The following is a 19995-nucleotide window of genomic DNA, read 5'->3' as shown; positions in this document are numbered from 1 at the left end:
CCTCGTCCTGCCTCTTCAGTGCACATCCCACTCCAGAGCTTCCCAGACTGACCGTCTGTCCCCAGGGACACCCCTCCCTCCCCCATGGGGGGCTGACCACAGGGCACATGACTCACATGGACTGTGCCGCCGACTCTCCCTCTTCTCACTATTTTTTGAAGACGTGTTTAATCTTCTGCCCGGGAGGTGGAGCATCGGCCAGCACATCGGGCCACTGAGCGTGGCCCCAGGTTCGAGGCTCTGCCACCCTTTCTCCCACTCTCTCGCCTTAGCACACACACCTTTTACAAAGATTTAGAAAGACTCAACCATGTTTTTATTTATTATTATTATTATTATTTTTAGTTTCCCTTTCTTTTTTTATTTCTTTATTGGGGAATTAATATTTTACATTCAACAGTAAATATAATCGTTTGCACATGCATAACATTCCCCAGTTTCCCATATAACAGTACAACCCCCGCTAGGTCCTCTGTCATCCTTCTTGGACCTATATTCTCCCCACCCACACATCCCCACCCCAGAGTCTTTTACTTTGGTGTGACACGTTTATTTGTTATTTTATTTAGGGGAGAGAAGCAGAGTATCCCTCTGCCTCGTGCGACCCGGGGAACTGAACTTGGGGCCCTGCACTCCCAAGTCTGAGGCTGCAGCCGCAGTGTCATCTCCCAGGCTGCATCTCCCAGTGTTTTCTCGAGAGCCCTGCACAGCTCTGGCAAAAGGTGGTGCCAGGGGGCTGCACCTGGACCCTCAGGTGTATGAATGGCGTGCTCTGATGCTGGGCTGTCTCCTCCCTGAGCCCCATTCTCTCTGAGGCTGAGTGACCCTCTGTGTGGGTGGACATTGTGTCCTGCTGTCCACGCAGCTGTGGACATGTGTGCTTCCCCCCACACACACACACTGTGTCTTGGTGATGGGAGGGACAAGGGATGGTGGGGGCCTCAGGGGACTCTTGGGGGGGACTCTTGGGAGGACAGGGCTGAGACCCCACTATCTTCACACCAGGGAGCTCCCTGTGGCCAGACTTCATGGTCACCTCGGCTGCCCAAACTCTGGGGCTTGGGGGCCTGGTTTATCAGGGTGGGGGATCTTCTGCTCAGATCTGGGGGAGCCACAGCCCTGGAAACATTGAGGGCTGGAGGTCCTGGGCTGGGGACAGCTCTAGATCCAAGATGGAAGGAGCCTACAGATGCCATTTTCAGGAGGCTGAGGACTCAGGGTGCAACCCCCCAGCCCCCAGCCCCAGTCCCTGTACCCCCCCAGCCCCCTGGCTCCAGCCCTGCATCCCCCAGGCCCCCAATGAGGACAGGAAGCCCTGGTGCCAGCCCCCTCCCCGGCTGTCCCCTCTGGCACCAGGCGGCACAGGCCCGCCGTGGGCAGCTGAAAGCAGCCTTGTGTGCCCCAGACCACAAGCCCCACCATTGTCTTGTGGCCCCAGGGCGGTGCCAGGGACGCCTGCAGGGCTGGGCAAGGTTGTAGCCACCCAGCCCTGGATGGCCAGCACCCACCCTGCTCACAAGGCCCCTACCTGACTTGGGGAGAGAGGAAGGAAGCCGGGGTGGGCAGGAGGGGGCGCTGGGCCCCTTTTCTGGAGTCTGGGTCTCTAGGGGGACAGTGTATGGTCAGGAGGACAGAGCTGGCTCACCCTGGCTGTGGGGCCCTCCCACTGAGGGGGGGCAGGCTGCCTCCTGGCCGTGTGTGCTTGCCCTGGACAGTTGGCTGTGAAACATCCATCTGGGTGAATCAGTGGTGACTAGTGACTCAGCGAGGACACTTCCCCTGGACTTCCCCCGGCTGCCCAGTGGTGTTGGGCCAGGAAAGTGACCTCATATCTGGGTGCCCCCATGGAGTCCCCATGGTTTGGGCCGCCTCTTCTAGGAAGCCTTCCTAGAAGTTGGGGAGGGGGCAGTGGATAACTGGACCCCCTCCCCTCCCCATCCCTGGCTGGCTGGTGATGGTCCCCCTGCTGCTGCCCAGTGGGCTGGGCTGGCAGAGTCCTGGGGCTGCAGCTCCTCGGCTCACCCTCATCACCTATCTAGCCCATCTCTGGTGTCCACCTGCTTGTACAGCGGCTCCTCAAGGGGGAGGCCAGGGCTAAGCAGAAGGTCTCACCCTAGATACCTGGTCTGTGCAGTAGAAACTCTACTCTTTCACAGTCTGCCCCATGTTCCCAGGTCCAGCCCTGCCCAGTCTCCCCATCTCCTGGATGCCCTTCCCTGTGAGATGCACCTCCCTTCCCTGTGGGGTCCACCCCCTTCTCTGTTGGGTTCCATCCCGCTTCCCTGCTTCCCTGCAGGGGTCTATCCCCTTCCTTGTGGGGTCCACTCCCCCTCCCATGCAGGCTCCATCCCCCCTTCCCTGTGAGGTCTACTCCTCCTCCCCTGTGGGGTCCACCCCCCTCCCCTGCTAGAGCTCTACTCCCTTCCCCTGCTAGGGGTCCATTCCCCCTCCCCTGCGGGGGTCCATCAGCCTTTCTCTGTTGGGGGTCCACCCACTTTCCTGTGGGGTCCAGCCCCCTTCCTTGCAGGGTCCACTCTTTCCCTGTGGGATCCACCCTACCTTCCCTGTGGGGTCCACCCCCCTTCCCTGGCGAATCCATACCCCTGTGTGTGGAGGGCAGGGGGTGCTGTCAGCCTGCAGGCTGGGGCTCCAGGTCCACAGGGACCTTCTGACCTGCCCTGAGCCCCTAGGAGGAGACTGATGGGTGAGTCCCCTTGGTTGCTGGTGCACCCACAAAGCTACTCACTCACTCACTCACTCACTCACTCACTCACTCACTCACTCTCATTCCTTCCCTCCTCCCCACCCTGGCCAGGACTGACCTGAGGAGCTGGGTGAGGATGGGGTGTCCCAGCGGGGACCCTGGCTGTCCTCTCCCCACCCTGGGGGTGTGTCTAGGACTCAGGGAAGGGGCAGGCTCTGACACAGACTGGGGCACCAGAGAAGGGTGCACCATGCTGGTCCTGAACCACCTCCTTCAGGGAGGCCACCAGTGAAGCCATGGGTGCTGGTGGGATGGAGGATGCATGGCAGTGGGTGGCAGGCTCACCCACCTGTGACTGTCCTGCTCACCCAGACCCAGTCTCAGATGCAGCTGGGCCAGGAGGTGAGGTGGCCTGGGGAAGAGGGGTGAGACAGGAGCTGGGAAGGCAGGGGAGGGGGTGAGGAGGGCAGGGAGGAGGGAAAGCAGGGCAGGGAAGAGGAAGGGGAGGGGGATCAGGAAGGAGGGAGGGAGGAGAAAGGGCAGGAAGAAGAGCAGGGGTGGGAGGAGGGGAGCATGTGGGGGAAGGGGAGCATGTGAGAGCAGGTGGGGGAGGGCAGCATGGGGGGGAGAAGGAGCATGGGGGGAAGAGCTTGGGAGAACAGGTGGGGGAGGGGAGTAGGTGGGGGAGGGGTGCAGGTGGGGAAGGGAGCAGGTGGGGGAGGGGAGCAGGTGGGGGAAGGGAGCAGGTGGGGGAGGGGAGCAGGTGGGGGAAGGGAGAAGGTGGGGAAGGGGAGCAGATGGGGAGGAGCATGGGGGAACAGGTGGGGGAGGAGTAGCATGGGGGAGCAGGTGGGGGAGGCTGGGCGAAGAAGCAGGAGGAGGGAGCCACATTCCTCCGTGTTGACGCAGCTGCAGCCGGTCCTGGAAGGTCCCCAGGACCAGCTCCCCCAGAGGGAGATAAGCCTGGCGGGTAGGGCGGGCGGCTGGCCAGAAAATTCCGCAGGGGGAGCCACTGCTGCCACCCAGGTTCAGTGCCACCACCTCTGGGAAGCCTTCTAGGGTTCCTCCTGACTCTGGTTTAAAGCACCCCCAACCCAGGTGTCACTGCCTGGCCAAATGGGGTGCTTGGTCTGGGGCAGGGTGCAGGCTGCTAACCTGGTAGGGGGCATTCTTCGGCTCCCTGGCTGCCTTGGGTCTGATGGCCTGGCTTCCTGAGTTCAAGTGGGGCAGGCTTGTGCATTGGGTCAAGGTCTGCATGGATTCCCATCTTTGCCTCGGGGGGTCACTGAAAGATGAGTGCTCAGAACACCCCAGAATCTGCCCAGCTGTTGGGCAGCAGGACAGACTCAGACTCAGCTCTCCAGTCCCACCCCCCCTGCCTGTCCCTTCTCAGACTTACAGTCCTAGCAGGGGTATTTGCAGCCCCCCCCCCAATCCCTTGGCTGAGTGACTTGAATTCCTGACCAGACACAGCAGAGGACCAGGTTGGTCAGGAGGCCTGATCTTGGTCAGTGTCCTTCTGGAAGCAGAGTCACAGGGCTGTCTGTGGAAAGTGTGGGAAAGTGGCCACTGACCAGCCCAGGAGGGGTTTGGGCTTGCTTTCCTGGGGGTCAGGGGGACATGGGGAGTGGGCACCAGGGAGCAGGGCCCCAGTAACTCCCAGGATCCTCATCCATGGGGCTGGATGCTGGGCTTTCAGTGGGTGGGGGTCTGACCCAGGTTCAGTGCCCTCCAAGTCTCTTCTCCAGGAATCTAACAAGGAATGTGGGGACAGAGGAGGCAGTGTGGAGGTGTCTGTGTCTCAGAAGGACCCTGGGGACCTGAGGACAGAGGATCTCACCCTGGGCAGGGGGCTGAGACAGGCTGGTGTTCCTTTTTTAAAAAATTCTTTTAAATATATATTTATTTATTCATTCCCTTTTGTTGCCCTTGTTTTTTATTGTTATAGTTATTATTGTTGTTATTGATGTCATTATTGGATAGGACAGAGAAATGGAGAGAGGAGGAAAAGGCAGAGAGGGGGAGAGAAAGATAGACACCTGCAGACCTGCTTGTCTGTCTGTGCAGCGACTCCCCTGCAGGTGGGGAGCCGGGGGCTCGAACTGGGATCCTTACGCTAGTCCTTGCGTTTTGTGTCATGTGCGCTTAACTCGCTGCACTACTGCCTGCCCAACTCCCAGGCTGGTGTTCTTGGCTGAGGGACTGGCAGCTATGTGGGGTCCTGGAGGGGCGGGTCTGGGAATGGAGGGGCCACTGGATAGGGGTCGCAACAGACACAGGTGGGGATGGTCCTGGCTCCAGGAGGCTGGGTTGGGTCCAGTATGGCCAGTCAGAGCTGTGTGCCCATCTCAAGGCTCAGATGGTTCCAGAAGCCTGGACAGGAGGGATGGGGGCTGAGTGCTAAGCAGCTGGGCACCCAGGGCCTGGCAGCCATGGGACCTTTGTAGGGTGTGGGTGCTGGCACGGGAGGCCTGGCCCTCTTCCTGGCTTGGGTGCGCTGCCCTTGTCCCCTGATCCCCAGGCCAGTGCTGCTGTGACTGAGTGCCTTCAGGGTGTGTGTTCTGTCCAGTTCAGACTCAGTCTGAGGCTTAGCCCTTTTGACCCATCTTCAGGGAGAATTCAAGGTGGCTGGCCCTCCCAGGAGATTCGTTGTGTCCCAAGGCAGAGCCAGGACTACCTTGGGCAGGGGTGCGTGGTTTCCCCACTAGTGACCCTACAGAGAAAGGCACATTGGTGCAGGAAGTAAGTGGCCACAGCCACAGCCACTGCCTGGGCTGCCAGTCTCACCCGAGCCCGGGGCCTCCTGTCACCCAGACACAGGGGCCATGTGCTTCTGCCCATCTTTGCCAAGTCCCATGGGGATGGCCAGCTGTGTGAGAAGCCAGAAGGAGCAGCCAGCATGCCTGTGGTCTTTATCCAAGGGTCTAATGGAGCGGCTACCGAGGCAGGTCCAACCTGTCTTCTACATTCCCACCTCTCAGCTTCCCTTCCAGAGGCTGGACCATGGCACACCAGGTTGAATGCACATGTTACCATGTGCAAAGACCCAGGTTCAAACCCCCGGTCCCCACCTACAGGGGAGAAGTTTCCAAGTGGTGAATCAAGGCTGCAGGTGTCTCTGTCTCCCTTTCCCTCTTGATTTCTACCTGTTCCTATGCAATAAATAATAAATAAGATAAAGTAAAAATTTCCCATCCAGCCATTTATCCATCCTCCCATTTGTCTTCCAGCTGCTACTGCCTATCCATCATCTGTCCATCTACCTGTCAGAAGTGCCCATCATCCATCCATTCTCCAGCCTCCCATCATTCTTCCATGTCCACATGCATTTCTTCTTAATCACTGAGACTATCTGCTTCCCCCAGCGTTGCATTTCCCTGGATCATATTTAGCTGCTTCCCCCAGCATTACATTTCCCTGGATTGCATTTTAAAAAAAAATTTTTCCCTTTTGTTGCCCTTGTTTAAGGTCGTCTTTGTTACTATTGTTGTTATTGCTGTCGTTGTTGTTGGATAGGACAGAGAGAAATGGAGAGAGGAGGGAAAGACAGAGGGGGAGAGAAAGACAGACACCTGCAGACCTGCTTCACCGCCTGTGAAGGGACCCCCCTGCAGGTGGGGAGCCGGGAGCTCGAACTGGGATCCTTGCGTCGATCCTTGCACTTCATGCCCTGTGCACTTAACCTGCTGCGCCACTACCCGACTCTCCCTGGATCACATTTAGCTGCTTCCTCCAGCATTGCATTTCCTTGGATTCCCCCCACACACACACACACATCCCATAGCCTACCCCCAGGCCCCTGGGGCTTCAGGCTGTGTGGGGCTCCTCAGCCTGAAGCCCAGGGCTGGGTGGGGAGGTAAGGGGATGAGCTGGTTCCAGAATGTGGTAGCACAACCACATTTCCGAGCCCCTGGGGTGTGGGGGTAGGCGTGCAGGTGAGGTTGCCCTCCTAAGCAGACCCAGACATTCAGCAGCCCGTCCTTGCTGAGTCCCACAGGAGAGCCTCTCTGGACTCTGCCCTGCTCTGTCACGGGGCTGCCAGCCTGTCCTGCTAACCTCTGAGCACGTCCACTCATGCTCAGGCTCGAATCTCCGCACTCTCCTTCCTTCTTGAAGTGCTTCCCTGGGACTGTCCAGTCCAGTCACTTCTGAGGCCCCTAGGTGTCCCCCATCCCGACACTGCTGAGGTCACCTCTGTAGCTCCCCCCCATCCCAGCTCTGCTCTGTGATGCTCCAGCTCACAGGAGGTGCTCCTGATGGGAGGAGGGAGACTTCTCAGGCCTCACCCTCTGCTGTCTGTCCTCACGAGGCCTGCAGGACAATCCAGTAGGTTCCTGAGACTTGGGGGTCCAGCCACATGGGCAGGTCGGGGCCTGAGCGTCCCCACAATCTGGGGGCTGTGGGGACAGCCCCTCCCACTTGTTCGAGTCTGTGAGGGTAGATCAGGAACTGGCTCTATTCAGACCAGGTGGCCAGTGTCTGTGTCCAGCCCTGGCCCTGACCCAGATGCTCAACCCGGGAGGGTTACTCAGGATCCCATGTCCAGAGCCCCAGGGCCAGTTCCCTTCTTCCATCCTGGACAGGCCCAGCCGGTTCTGCCTCAGGGCCTTTGCACCTGCTATCTGCACAGCAGCTGGGGATGGTTCCAGAAACCTGCCTCCTCCCCAGATTCCTGACCTGGAGAAGCCTTGTCACCTATTTATCTGCAGCCCCGCTCCCCCCAGCTTCAAGAGTGTCCCTGCTACCCCCCTCCCTAAGTTTGTAAAGGAAGGGGCAAGTCTTTGAGCAGCTGTGGGGGAGGAAGGGGAGCTCAAGGTTACATAGCACCCACTCAAGGGCATAGCCAGCGGGCTTGGGAGAAGGCCCCCAGTCTCAGGGCTCCATGCCTGACTCCCCCAGTCTTGGGGCTCCATGCTTGACCTCCCCGCTCTTAGGCTCCATGCCTGATCCCCTTCACACTGGGGTGGGAAGGGGTATGAACTCTGCTCCCCGTGGAATGAACTATGTGACACATGAACATCAGTGGGAAGTCAGTGTCCCCTGTCATGGGGTGAGGTGGTCTCTGTCCTGTTACAGGGTGTGGAGGTCTCTGTCTTGTCACTGGATGGGGAGGTGTCTCACAGGGTAGGTGCCTCTGTGTCCCATCAAAGGGTGGGGGTTAAAGTGTCCTATCACAGGGAGGGAGGCCTCTGTATCCTGTGTCCAGGGTGGGAGGGGTCTCTGTGTGTCCTGTCCTGGATGTCCCTGTGTCCTGTGTCTGGGGTGGAGGGTGGCCTTGTGGCCCTTCTCTGTCCCCTGAGCCCTGTGTGTCCTTGGAGACAGATCTGCCCTTGTCCCTTGGGCTGGTGGTGGTGGTGCAGGGCTGCTGCCTTCTGTGCTGCTTCAGGCAGAAATCCGAGGGCTGGCTGGGGGCAGCACTGACTGTGTGGGGTCGGGGGCAGTACCCAGGCCGGGGGAGCAGATAGAGCTGGGCTGGTAGGGCCTGGATGGCCCAGGTGAAGATAACGGCTTAACGCCACACGTCCCGTATTTGTCTTCCAACAGCTAATGGTGCGGGTGGCCTGGCCCAGGGAGGTCAGTACTGGCTGTCACACAGGACTAGGGTCAAGGGCCAGCGGGCGTGCCCCTGGGGAGGGCCCGGGGGCGTGGGCTCCTCATGCGACCACATCACCCTGGGTTCCCACCCCAGCCTGGGCCTGAGTAATCCTGTACTATTAATAGCAGCCAGCCAGCAGGCCAGTCCGTCCCCAGTGTGGGCCTAGGGCAGGGGCCTCCCATCACCTGCAGCTGGGGAAGTTGAGGGCCCACAGATGTCCCACCCCAGCCTGTGTCCACGGCAGGTCCCACATGGCTGGGGCTCAGGGGGAACTGGCTTGCCCCCACCATCCCCAAGCCAGGCTTGGTGGCAGGACTTCACAGTGGGTCCCCTGCAGCTTCTCTTGTCCTGCTCCTGGGGGTGGGGGCTCATGGAACCCCACTACCTTACTCTTGGGCCTGGGGGCATGCTGGCAACCCTTCCCCTACAGCCAGACTCTAGGGACAGGGACCCAGCCACTTGCCCTGCGGGAGGTATATTTAGCCCTATTATCAAATGTGTGCAGGGAGCCTATGAACGCCTCACAGCGGCTGGAAGTGAAACTGGATTCCGGGCGCGGGCATGTGACCCGCCTGATCCCCCAGGATCCACCGGGCAGGTGCGAAACCTGGGGCACCCAGGGCCAGGCCCGCTGATGGCGCCGCGTCCAGTCCCCACCCAGCTGGTCAGAGGCTCCGTGGCTGCAGAGACCCGAGAGGCGAGGGGCGTGGGGGGCGCCCCCCCAGGCGGTCTGCGCCCCCAAAAGGCCGCGTCTGGGCTGCGGTTCGCTGTTGTGTGGTCTCTATGACAACAGGCCGTGGTTTTATTTTTAATAGCTGCAGGCGATTAGGATGGTGGCACCGCCTCCCGGCCAGGGTGTCCGCTCCCCCTCCCAGCCTGCCTCTCCTTCAAGACACCCTTTCCCCCATCTGCCCCGCCCCACGGGCCCAGGATGGCGGGACCCCTGGGCGCCAGAGCCTCTGGGTAGACCTTAGAGGGAGAGAGGGCCTGGCCCCCCGAAGCGAGTCCTCCGAGCCCATCAGGCTGTCCCCGTCCCCGTCCAGCTCCCTGCAGGTGGCCCTGGCCAGCCCGAGGCCTCGGTGTCTGGGCGCTGTGCTGCCCCATCACCCCATCCCCGGCTGGGGGGCGGGGGTGCAGGTGTGCGCAGGAATGCGGCGGAGGCCGCTGGGAGGCCCCAGGTGTCCGGAGCGGCGGGCGCCCGACCCTTTGAACGCCGGAGCTGCAGGGGATGAAAGGTCGCCCGCGGGCAGCGCCTCCGCGGCCTTTGTGTGGTGGGGGGCTGGGGCGCTGGGGGGGGGGGCTGGAGGCTGCGGGGCCGAAGGCAGGGGCTTGGGGCTGCAAGCCCCGGAGGCGGTAGGGCGGGGCCGGCGGGCTCTCCAGGGCTGCCCCAATGCCCCCCAACTCCGGGCATCGGCCGTCCAGTTTCGGGGTTCCCCCAACCCAGGTCCTCCGGAGGCGCGCCCCGCGGGCGCTTCAGCTCCCGGTCGCCCCCAGGTCCCGGGGCCGGTGTCCGGGGTCCGGAGGGCCGGGGGACCGGGCCCCCCTCCGACCTGGGCGCTCTGCGTCTCGGAATGTGGGCGGAGGTTCCTCTCTCCGGCGCCCCGGGCCTCGGATTCCGGGTGGGGGCGCGTGGCGGCCGCCAGGTGAGCGCCCCAGACGCGCCCCGGGGCGCCCCGCCTCCGCAGACACCGCCCCCGCCGCGGCAGAGCGGGCCCGGGAGGCCGGGCCGGGGTGGGGGGCCGCGCTTCCGAGGTGCGCGCGGGCGGGGCGGGGCGGCGCCACGGCTATAACCCCCGCCCCCAGCCCTCCCTCCGCCGCTGCGCAGCCCGCGGACCGCAGCTCCCGCCCGGCAGCCTCTTGCGTCTAGCTCGGCCCCGCTGTCGCCCGGCGGCAGGAGGGGGACGGGCGGCGAAGCGAGGCCGACAGCAGGCAGGTGCGGCGGGCCCGGGAATGCAGCGTCCCCGGCCGCGCGGCGCCTAAGCCGGCGCGGGGAGCACCGGCCGCGGGAGGAGCCCGCCCCGCCTCCGCCCCTTCCGCCGTCCGGCCTCCCGTCCCCGCCTCCCGGCGGCTCGGCCGGCTCTGCGGGCGCGCTCCCCGGCTCCTCCCCGCGCCGCCGCTGCCGCCGCCGCCGCCGCCGCCGAGGCATGGTCCCGGGGCTGGGCGCGCCCGGAGCCCGGCTGCAGCGCCCGCCCCGCGGCCTCGCCCGCCCGCCGAGCCGCCCGTACCCCGGGCCGCGATGAGAACGTGGGCTTGTCTGCTGCTGCTGGGCTGCGGGTGCCTGGCCCGCGCCCTGGCCGAGGAGGGCGTAGAGGTGGGTGCCTCCCCCGCCGCGCCCGCCCCTGCCGCCCCCGCGAGCGCAGCGCCCGGGCCGCGGGCGCGCCCCTGCCCGGCCCTGCCCGGCCGCGCTCGGCTCTCCGCCCCGTCCGAGCGCCGGGTGAGTTCCGGGCGGCGGGCGCGGACGCGGGCGCGGGGACTAACTTCGGGCGGGCGGGCGCGGGCACTGCGGCGCGGGGCCGGGAAGGGGGTGTGTGCGCGGGCGGGGCGGCCGCTCACAGGTGTCCTAGTCCGCGCCCCCCATGCGCGCCCAGGCCCACGGGGAGGGGGCGCCAGCCCTCGGGGAACTTGGGGGCGCCCTGGACCCTTCCCCGCCTAGGGGCCGCGGCATTGGACGTGCGGTTAACCCTCGCTTCCCCGGCTGCGTGCCTCTTCCCCCGCCGGCCAGGCCCTGGTTCCTGGGTGTGAAATCCCAGCCCGGGGACCACATTAAAGTGTCCAGGGCGGCGTGACTCTCGTCGGCGACCCGTGACGCATTTCAACTTGATCTTCGCGGTGTGGGTCCCCCCGGCGGCTCCCGGGTCCCAGCCCACCAGGGCGCGGAGCCGGGCATAAGCGTGGCTTGGGTGCTGGGTCCTCGGGTTGGGGGGGGGGGCAGGTGCAAAGCTGCCTGGGGCGCAGGGTTCTCCAGTTTGGGGGGGACAAACATGGTTTGGGCGCGGGGTCCCCGAGGGACGGGTGTAGGGCTGTCTGGGGCGTGGGGTTCCGGGAGGCGGGGGGTGGTGGTGGTGGTGGTGGTGGTGGTGGTGGTGGCTTTGCTCTGTCCGTAGGAGGCCGGGGTCCCAGTGGGGGGGGGGCGCTGACCGCGCTCTGCCCGCTGGAGGGCAGGGTCCCCGTGTGTGGGGGGGGCGTTGACCACGCTCTGTCCCCAGGAGGCCGGGGTCCCCGTGGCGGGCGGGGGCGCGCTGACCACGCTCTGTCCACAGGAGGCCGGGGTCCCTGTGGAGGGGACGGGGGCGCGCTGACCACACTTTGCCCCTAGGAGGCCGTGGTTCCCGTGGGGGGCGGGGGCGCGCTGACCACACTTTGCCCCTAGGAGGCCGTAGTCCCCGTGGGGGGCGGGGGGCGCGTTGGCCACCCTCTGCCCGCAGAAGGCCGAGGTCCCCTTGAGGGGCGGGGCGCGCGCTGACCACGCTCTGCCCCCGGGGGGCCGCGCTGACCGCGCTCTGCCCGCAGGAGGCCGAGGTCCCCCGCGAGGTGGTGGAGAAGCTGGCGCGCAGTGAGATCCGCAGCATCGGGGAGCTGCAGCGGCTGCTGGGCGTGCGCTCCTCCGCAGGTAACTCGCCCCTTCCCAGCCGCTGGCTCCCACCGAAAGGTCAGACTCCAAGCTCGGCCATAAATCCCAGGCGGATGAGTCAGGAGTTTCTCTTCTAGTCGCCACTTTCTCCCTGCTGCAGCCGCCAGGGATTGTTTTGGCGTTTAAGGAAAAGACTCTCGGTGGGGTAGGGGGGTAGTAGGGGCCTGGCAGGTGCGTTCAGGTTGGGAGCAGGCCGCGAAGGAGCCCCGGGGCCCAGTGCCCCCCTGTAAGAAGGCCCCGGGCTTGGCTATCTGGGGCTGCGGGCCTGCAGAGTCCCCGCTGGACACATGGGGCCTGGGTCCCCAGACCCGGTCTGTACACGCCTCCTTGGTCCTCCCCGCGGGACCTCAGGCTGGGCTGCGGGAGCTTAGAGTGGCGGGTGCAGACGTCCAGGGCACAGCGAGGTCTCTCACCAGGCTGGGCTGGGCCAGGCTGGGGGGCGGTGGGGGAATTAAGTCAGATCACATGTGCCGGTCATTTGGAAATTTGTAGCTAATTAGGGTGGTGAGTAGTCCTAAGCTGGGGCTGCGCCAGCAGCCTTCCCGCCTGGGCTTCTGTGGCCTGGGACCTGGGGAGGTCTGGACCACACTTGGCTGACTGGGGTGGGGTGGGGAAGGGTCCAGGCTGGGGGAGCACTCTGGAAATGGGCTATTGAGGTTCTGTAGGGCTATTCTCATTCCAGGATGGGGCTTCCCCACCCTGAATTAGCATTACAGGCTGCTAATGTTGTTGATGCCTTCCAGGAGGGGGCTTGGGGCCCTAGAGCCCCTGTGGGAGGAGGGGGCATGCTGGGGCCTGGGGGGAGGTTCTCCCCCCTACTGCTGCCTCCCTGCTTCTCCCTGGCAGTCACCTTCTAGCGTGGGAGGTGTGAGCCTGGCAGGGCTTGTACCTGGCTAGGGCTCCCAGAACTCAAACTGGGGGGGTCTCCACTCCCACTTCACAGTGGAGGGAGGGGCTGGAACTGCCAAGGTTCCTCCAGATTCCCCGTGGGTGGGGGACACAGGACATGGGACAGTTTTGTTAGTGGGTGGGGCCATGGTAGGTCCCTCCCACTGCCCCACCCAGCACCTAGTTCTCACTGGAAGTAATGTTTCTCTGTCACTTTGGGTTTTCTGTGGGCATTCAGTGCCAGGCACTGAGCTGGGCCCCCTGCCCATGGGGCCCTTGTGAGAAGCTGAGCCACAGTATCCAGATGTGGCCCCCCAGGGGCCCCACTCAGCTTTGTGTCCTGAGGGCCTTTCCTTGGGCTCCCAGCTGCCTGGCTCCCATGTGGTTTGGCTCTTTCTGCTCTGCCAGGTCCCATCCTGGCTGGGGGCAGTGGGGGATGACCGTGGGGCTGGGCTGGGCTGGGCTGCCAAGGCCTTGGATGGTCTGGGCCTGCAGTGGGCCTCCCCGTACCTCAGTTTCCCTAGCATCTCCACAGACAGGATGCAGTCCTCCCAACCCCCAGTTAGGGCCTGCTTTTGGAAGCAACTGACCAGTCCTTCTGGGGTTGGCTGTGGGGATGTGGACCCTGGGCTATGACTCATAAATGTCACTTTTCTGTGAAAAAGGGTTTCTTGTCACAGCTGGTGGATGGGACATTCTTCATGCATGACTTGCTGTGCTCTGCTCTTGCTTTGGGCTTCCCAGACTTAGTGGTGCTGGACCCTGCTTGGCCTGGGCTCTTCTGGGGTTCTTACCCCATCCCTTGAGTGCAGGCCTCCCACCTGCTCCCAGGCATGACTGCTGCTTCAGGGGCACTGTGTAGGGGCTAGCAGGCTCCAGTCTGGGCTGGGAAGGGGGTGCGTGACCCACTTGCTCAGCAAGTGGCAGGGCTGTGCCCCCTCCTCCCCCTCGGGATCCTTCTAGGCACCTAGAGCTGCCTGGGCTAGGGTATAGGGAGAGGAGAGGGCCTACAGCTGGGCCCAGGTCACTGGTGCTCAGTTCTCATCTCTGACTTGGGGCTGGGGGCTGGTCTTCTGCTAACTGGGACAGAACAGGCATCCTGTCTCAGGCCACACCTGCTCTCCGTCTGGGCCCTGCAGTCTGTGTTCGGGCTCTGCTCTTTGCAGGCTGGGGAGTCCAGCAGCCTCTGCTGGCATTTGGGCTCAGTGTCCATCCAGGGGTCCCAGCGAGAGGTTGACTCACCTGCTTTCCCTCCGGCAGGGCCCGAGGATGCTCCGGAGCCCCAAGTGAGAGCCCGTGGGGGCCGCAGCACCCAGCATGCACCAGGGAGGCCACTGGCACCCATCCGGAGGAAAAGAAGCATCGGTGAGCATGGGGGCTGGGCCCCTGGGACACACGGGCAGGGCGCGACCCCCTCCGCCAGGCCTCCGGCGGACAAGCTTGCAGATTCCTGAAGTGCCCATTCTTGTCAGGGCCTGTTCCCTGGGAGGCCTTGCTGGGATCGGAGTTTCCACTCCGTCATGGGGCTCCTGTTGCTTCCCCCTGCCCCACGGCGCTGGGCGGGGAGCTGGCTTCCTCTGTCCATAGCCCAGAGGGGCAGCACTGGGTCACTTGGCCGTAGGGACACTGAGGCCCCGTGTACTTGCCGGGAGCAGGTTGTGGTGTGTCCCCAGCCATGGGTCTTGTCTTTGGCCTGGGTGACCTTTGGTAGGTGAAGCTCCCTCTCTGGGCAACTGGGTGGTCCCTGGGTGCAGTGTGTGTGTGGCACCTGGGTGGTCTGGGGGGGCAATGTGTGTGGTAGCTGGAGGGGGTCCCTGGGTGCAATGTGTGTGGCAGGGACAGCTGGGGGGGGTCCTTGGAGGGGCAGTATGTGGCAGGGTGGTCCAGCCCCACTCACTCTGCACCCTACCCCCTCTCCACACCCCCACCTGTAGAAGAGGCTGTTCCTGCTGTCTGCAAGACCCGCACAGTTATCTACGAGATCCCCCGCAGCCAAGTGGATCCCACATCTGCCAACTTCCTGATCTGGCCGCCCTGCGTGGAGGTGAGGCGCTGTACTGGCTGCTGCAACACCAGCAGTGCTAAGTGCCAGCCCTCCCGTGTGCAGCACCGCAGCGTCAAGGTGAGGCCAGGACACCCAGGGCCCCCCACCATCCCAGGGGACCCCCCCACCACTCCAGAATCCCCCACCACCCCAGGAAAACTCCCCCAAATGCAGGGTCAAGGTGAGACTGAGAAGGGGGCCGGGCTGGTGGTGCAGCAGGTTAAGCACACATGGCACAAAGTGCAAGAATTGGCATAAGGATCCCGGTTCAAGCTCCCAGCTCCCCACCCGCAGGAGGGGTGCTTCATAAGGAGTGAAGCAAGTCTTCGGGTGTCTGTCTTTCTCTCCCCCTCTCTGTCTTCTTTCTCCATTTTTCTCTGTCCTATCTAGCAACAGCAACAATAGAAAAAAAAAATAACAACAAGGACAACAAAAATGGGGAAGATATCTTCCAGGAGCAGTGGATTTGTAGTGCAGGCACTGAGCCCCAGCGATAACCCTGGAGGCAATATATATATATATAACCCAACCCAGGGATCCTCCACCTCAGGGAACCCCCCCATGCCACAGCGTCACGGTGAGATCTGGGCACCCCTGGGGAGCCCACCTCAGGGAATCTTCCACCACAGAGAATCCCTCCACCATAGGTACCCCCCACACACGCCAACTACGGTGTCAAGGTGAGACTTCGGGCACCCAGGGACCCCCATCTCCAGGGACCCCCATCTCCAGGGAACCTCTCCACTCCAGAGAATCTCTCCACTATAGGGTAGCCCCACTGCACGGTCATGGTGAGACCCAGGACATACAGGGACACCTCCACCCCAGGGAACCCCCCACCCTAGGAAAACCCCCCACTGCAGCATCAAGATGAGACCTGGGTTACCCAGAGACCCCCCTCAACTGCACCCCAGGGACCCGCCCAACCATAGGGAACCCCTCCACTACAGCATCAAGGTGAGACCCAGGACCCCCCCACCCCAGATAACCCCTCCCCCCACTATAGCATCAAGGTGAGACCAGGGGCACCACACCCCCAGGCCCCCCAACTCCCCACCTGAAGGAACCCCCCAACAAGTTTAAGGTAAGGGGTGCGCCATCCACCATAGGGACACCCCCTACTACAGCATGAAGGTGAGGCCCAGGACGCCCCACCCACCACAGGGATGCCCCCACCCCAAGGACACCCACCACCACCACTTCGTGAAGGTGAGGCCTGGCTTATCCCACCCACCATAGGGATTCTCTGTTGCACAGACACCCTCATCCTAGGGACAACCCCACCTGGGGATACCCCTGTCCCAAGAATGCCCTCATCCCAGGGATACCCTAGGCACCCCACCAACACCACCCCAGGGACTCTTCACCAAAGGGACTTCCCCACCCCAACCACGGGGACCCCACACCCCAGCATCTAGGTGAGCGTCTACACTCCTGGGACCCCTTAACCCTGCCTCTGGATCTCTCACACTCCTGGGACCCCCAGCCCCATCCCCTATTCCCAGCAACAAGGTGAAGGCCAGACCCCCACCCCCAGGACCCCCACTCCATCACTATGACCCCTCATTGTATCATCTAGAGGAGCTTCTGCCTGTGAGGCCTTCTAACCTGGGGCCAAAGTGGGGTCCCCCCAGGCCCCAGCATCACATGAGTCCTCTACTCTGGGCATCCCCATACCTCCTCAACCCTCCCCAAATCTCACCTGCAGACAGGCACTGTGGGGCGGGGGGGGGGGGGGGGGGGCAGCGGTGCTGGGTATATGGGTGGTTCTGATGGGGGAAGGTTCTGGCTTCGGGGGGTCTCACAGGGGGTGGGGGTTGGGGTCCCCGAGAGAGTGGGCAGCCCCAGCTGGAGCCCAGGAGGGGCTCCCTCACTGGGTATGTGCTGAGGGAACCTCCCAGAAGGCCTTGGGATCCTGTACCCTTGCCCTGGTCTCAGGTAGCACCTCCACAGGCTTTCCACTTGGAGGGGCCATAGCAGGGCCCTGGCTTCCTCACTGCTCTCGAGAGCCAGCTCTCACCCCTCATGCTACCACCCCCAGTCTCTGGTCCCTGTGTCCACATGTGTGGAGTGGGGGACACTGGCAGGCCGAGGGAGTGGGTTGGGAGTCCGCACCCACCCAGGCACCACTCATAGCCCTGTCTCAGCCCTGTTGTGGGTAGCTCTGTTTTCCTGTCTGTGGGCAGCCCTCAAGAGGTGAAGGGGTTCCCCCTGGTTAGTGGGGAGAAGGGGAGAAAGCCAACTGAGGCCTCTGGTGGTGGTGGGTGGGCTCATTCCCTGGGTGGCTGCGGGGGTGGGGGGACTGCCCCACCACTCACGGCCTGCCCACTGCTCACTGCTCATGGCCTATCCACTGCCTGCCCACCGCTCACTACCTGCCCATTGCCCACTGCCCATGGCCTGCCCACTGCTCACTGCCTGCCCATTGCCCATTGCCCACTGCCCATGGCCTGCTCACTGCCCTCAGCCTGCCCACTGCTCACTGCCCACGGCCTACTCACTGCCCACTGCCCATGGCCTGCTCACTGCCCACGGTCTGCTCACTGCTCACTGCCTGCCCATTGCCCACTGCCCATGGCCTGCTCACTGCCCTCAGCCTGCCCACTGCTCACTGCTCACGGCCTACTCACTGCCCACTGCCCATGGCCTGCTCACTGCCCTCAGCCTGACCACTGCTCACTGCTCACGGCCTACTCACTGCCCACTGCCCATGGCCTGCTCACTGCCCATGGTCTGCTCACTGCCCATGGCTTGCTCACTGCCCTTGGCCTTCCCACTGCTCACTGCCCATGGGCTGCTCACTGCATACTGCCCATGGGGCCTGCTCACTGCTCACTGCCCACTGCTTACTTCCCACTGCTCACTTCCCATGGCCTGCCCACTGCTCACTGCCCATGGCCTGCTCACTGCCAATGGCTTGCTCACTGCCCACGCCCTGCCTGTTGCTCACGGCCTGCCCACTGCTCCGGCCTGTCCCAGGTAGCCAAGGTGGAGTACATCCGCAAGAAGCCAAAGCTGAAGGAGGTGCAGGTGCGGCTAGAGGAGCACTTGGAGTGCACCTGCACCCCTGCTGGCCAGAGCCCTGACTTCCGTGAGGAGGAGGCCGGTGAGTCTGCTCGCACCCGGGGCCAAGGGTGGGGCTGGAGGCCAGGCTCTGCTGCTCACCTGCTCCCTCTGTTGACAGGAAGGCCTAGGGGGTCGGGTAGAAAACGGAAAAGGAAGAGGGTAAAGCCCTCTTAGCAGGACCAGGTAGGCAGGGGGAAGGAGGGGAATGCCCCAGAATCACATCAGTCGGGCGAGATCACGGCAGTTGGGTGGGGGTGGGGGTGGGGGTTGCTGATCCCCAGAATCATGACAGTCGGGCGAGATCATGGCAGTTGGGTGGAGGTGGGGGTGGGGGTCGGGGTGGGGGTTGCCAATCCCCAGAATCATGACAGTCGGGCGAGGTCATGGCAGTCGGGTGGGGGTAGGGGCTGCTGACCCCCAGATCTCAGCTGATGATGGCACTCCCCACCCCCACCCCAGGCCTTGTTGTCTTGGGTCTTTCTGTGAGTGGAAGGGGCCTCAGCCTAGAGCGAGTGGCTCTGGTCCTGGGCCCCAGGTCACTCTACTCCTGGGGGCACCAGGGAAACAGCGAAGGCTGGCGGGGGTCTGGGTGCTGGCTAGGGTGGTGCTGGGTCCACATCTGTAGGCTTCGTTGTGTGACGGTTAGTGAGCTTAGGCTGGCTCTTGGGAATCCCAACGCTGAAGCTGGAAGCCTTGGGCTAGGCTCAGGCCTGGCATCTCCATCCAGGTGTCAGGGGCCCAGAGTGGCTGTGATGGCTCCAGGAATCACGCCTATACTCAGGGAGAAAGAAGAATGAGGTGGGAGAGGCTCTCGGACCCTCGGAGGCCCTGGCCAGTGACTGGCTGCAGCATTCACCTGGCCCTGGGCTGGGGAGGGCTCTTAGATGTGCTGTCCAGGGCAGCCACTTCTCCAAGCTTGTTTCCCACCTGCCTCCTGGCCTTAGGGGAGAGGACATTGGGCTGGGTCCCTGGCCGCCTATGTACGGTCACCTAGACTCCTGCCAGCTGCCTGCACCTGGGTCTCTGAGACCTTAGATCTGGCCTCTGGCCAGCTGGCCATGGAGCCCCCAGATTGACCCAGATATCACAGTGGCAGGGTCGACGCTAAGCCTGACCGCCAGAGTCTGACCGCCAGAGTTCGCCCATGTGGCACAGCCCGAAGTGGCTGCCGGAGTGCCAGCAGCCTTCATCACGCCCCAAAAAGGTGGAAGAAGGCCCTCTGGGCCTCCTATGTGTGGCCTGGTGCCTCAGGTTCGTCTCCCCCACAGACGTCAGGTGAGGACCAGCCGCAGCCCTCCCGGGACTCAGGTGTGCGTGGCGTGTTACATTCCTGAACCTACGACGTGGTGCTGACCGCCGGTGTGCATTTTGTTCTCCTCTGGGCTGCCCCCGCACTCTGGGGAACAAAGGACAGCACCCATCTGTTCACGTGGCATCGGCGCGGGCATGGCAGCACCTGGCCGCACGGAGAGAGGCCCCGGGCACCACAGACACGTGGCTCTGCCTGCCCCGGCCAGTAGGTGGAGCGGCCCGAGAAGGACGGGCGTCCAGGGCCCGGTGCTCTGCCGGGGATGGGACGGGACGGGACGGGACGGGGATGAGGAGGCCCAGCCACACTGCACTGCACAGAGCCTTCCCCGAGAGCCTTAAGTGGGTTTTTTTTTACACCATAAAGTGATGATTCAGCTTCCTTTCTACTCTCTGCCTACCTTTCTTTTCCTTTCTTCACCAGCAGTGGATAATGTGGGCTTGAGAATGGGCCTGGCCAGAGGCGGGCCCCAGCAAGAGGGCACTGACAGGGTGTGTCCAGACAGCTCTGTTCTCTGAGCCAGGTCCTACCTGGGTGGGCAGTGCCTACTGCCTTTTCTTTCTTGAACCCAAAGGGCTGAAAGTCCACCACCAACTAGACCATTTCCTGTCTGTGATCTGGTGGCCTGGAGCCCTTGGGTAGGGGGGCCATGGAGATGCCAGGTGCTGCCCCACCCACGTGCCCACCTGCCTTGAGGGTTCCTGGGGGGCTGGAGAGGCCAGCCTGAATCATGTCCTGTCACTTGAGGGCCCCCTGC

The 19995-nt window shown here is 63.3% G+C and overlaps 1 protein-coding gene across 5 annotated transcripts; it reads left to right on the top strand.

The window, feature by feature from the left end:
• Positions 1-9768: 9768 nt before the first annotated feature.
• On the top strand, positions 9769-19619 carry PDGFA (platelet derived growth factor subunit A). Of its 5 annotated transcripts, none has more exons than XM_060173197.1 (7): positions 9769-10611; positions 11811-11910; positions 14080-14184; positions 14754-14941; positions 17843-17969; positions 18048-18112; positions 19198-19619. In XM_060173197.1, exons 1-6 carry the CDS (start codon positions 10537-10539, stop codon positions 18101-18103), a joined length of 651 nt encoding a protein of 216 aa, XP_060029180.1. In that variant the 5' UTR covers positions 9769-10536; the 3' UTR covers positions 18104-18112; positions 19198-19619. The 5 variants fall into 5 exon arrangements, with proteins under 5 accessions (XP_060029180.1, XP_060029179.1, XP_060029177.1 ...); XM_060173196.1 differs by having other exon boundaries at positions 9769-10734; positions 14754-14863; XM_060173194.1 differs by having other exon boundaries at positions 9769-10734.
• The last annotated feature ends 376 nt before the right edge of the window (positions 19620-19995 follow it).

The sequence above is a fragment of the Erinaceus europaeus genome, chromosome 15, assembly GCF_950295315.1.
Source record: "Erinaceus europaeus chromosome 15, mEriEur2.1, whole genome shotgun sequence".
Classification (NCBI taxonomy): Eukaryota; Metazoa; Chordata; class Mammalia; order Eulipotyphla; family Erinaceidae; genus Erinaceus; species Erinaceus europaeus.
The sequence above is the reverse complement of the archived record's forward strand: the minus strand, read 5'-3'. Positions and strand labels throughout refer to the sequence as shown.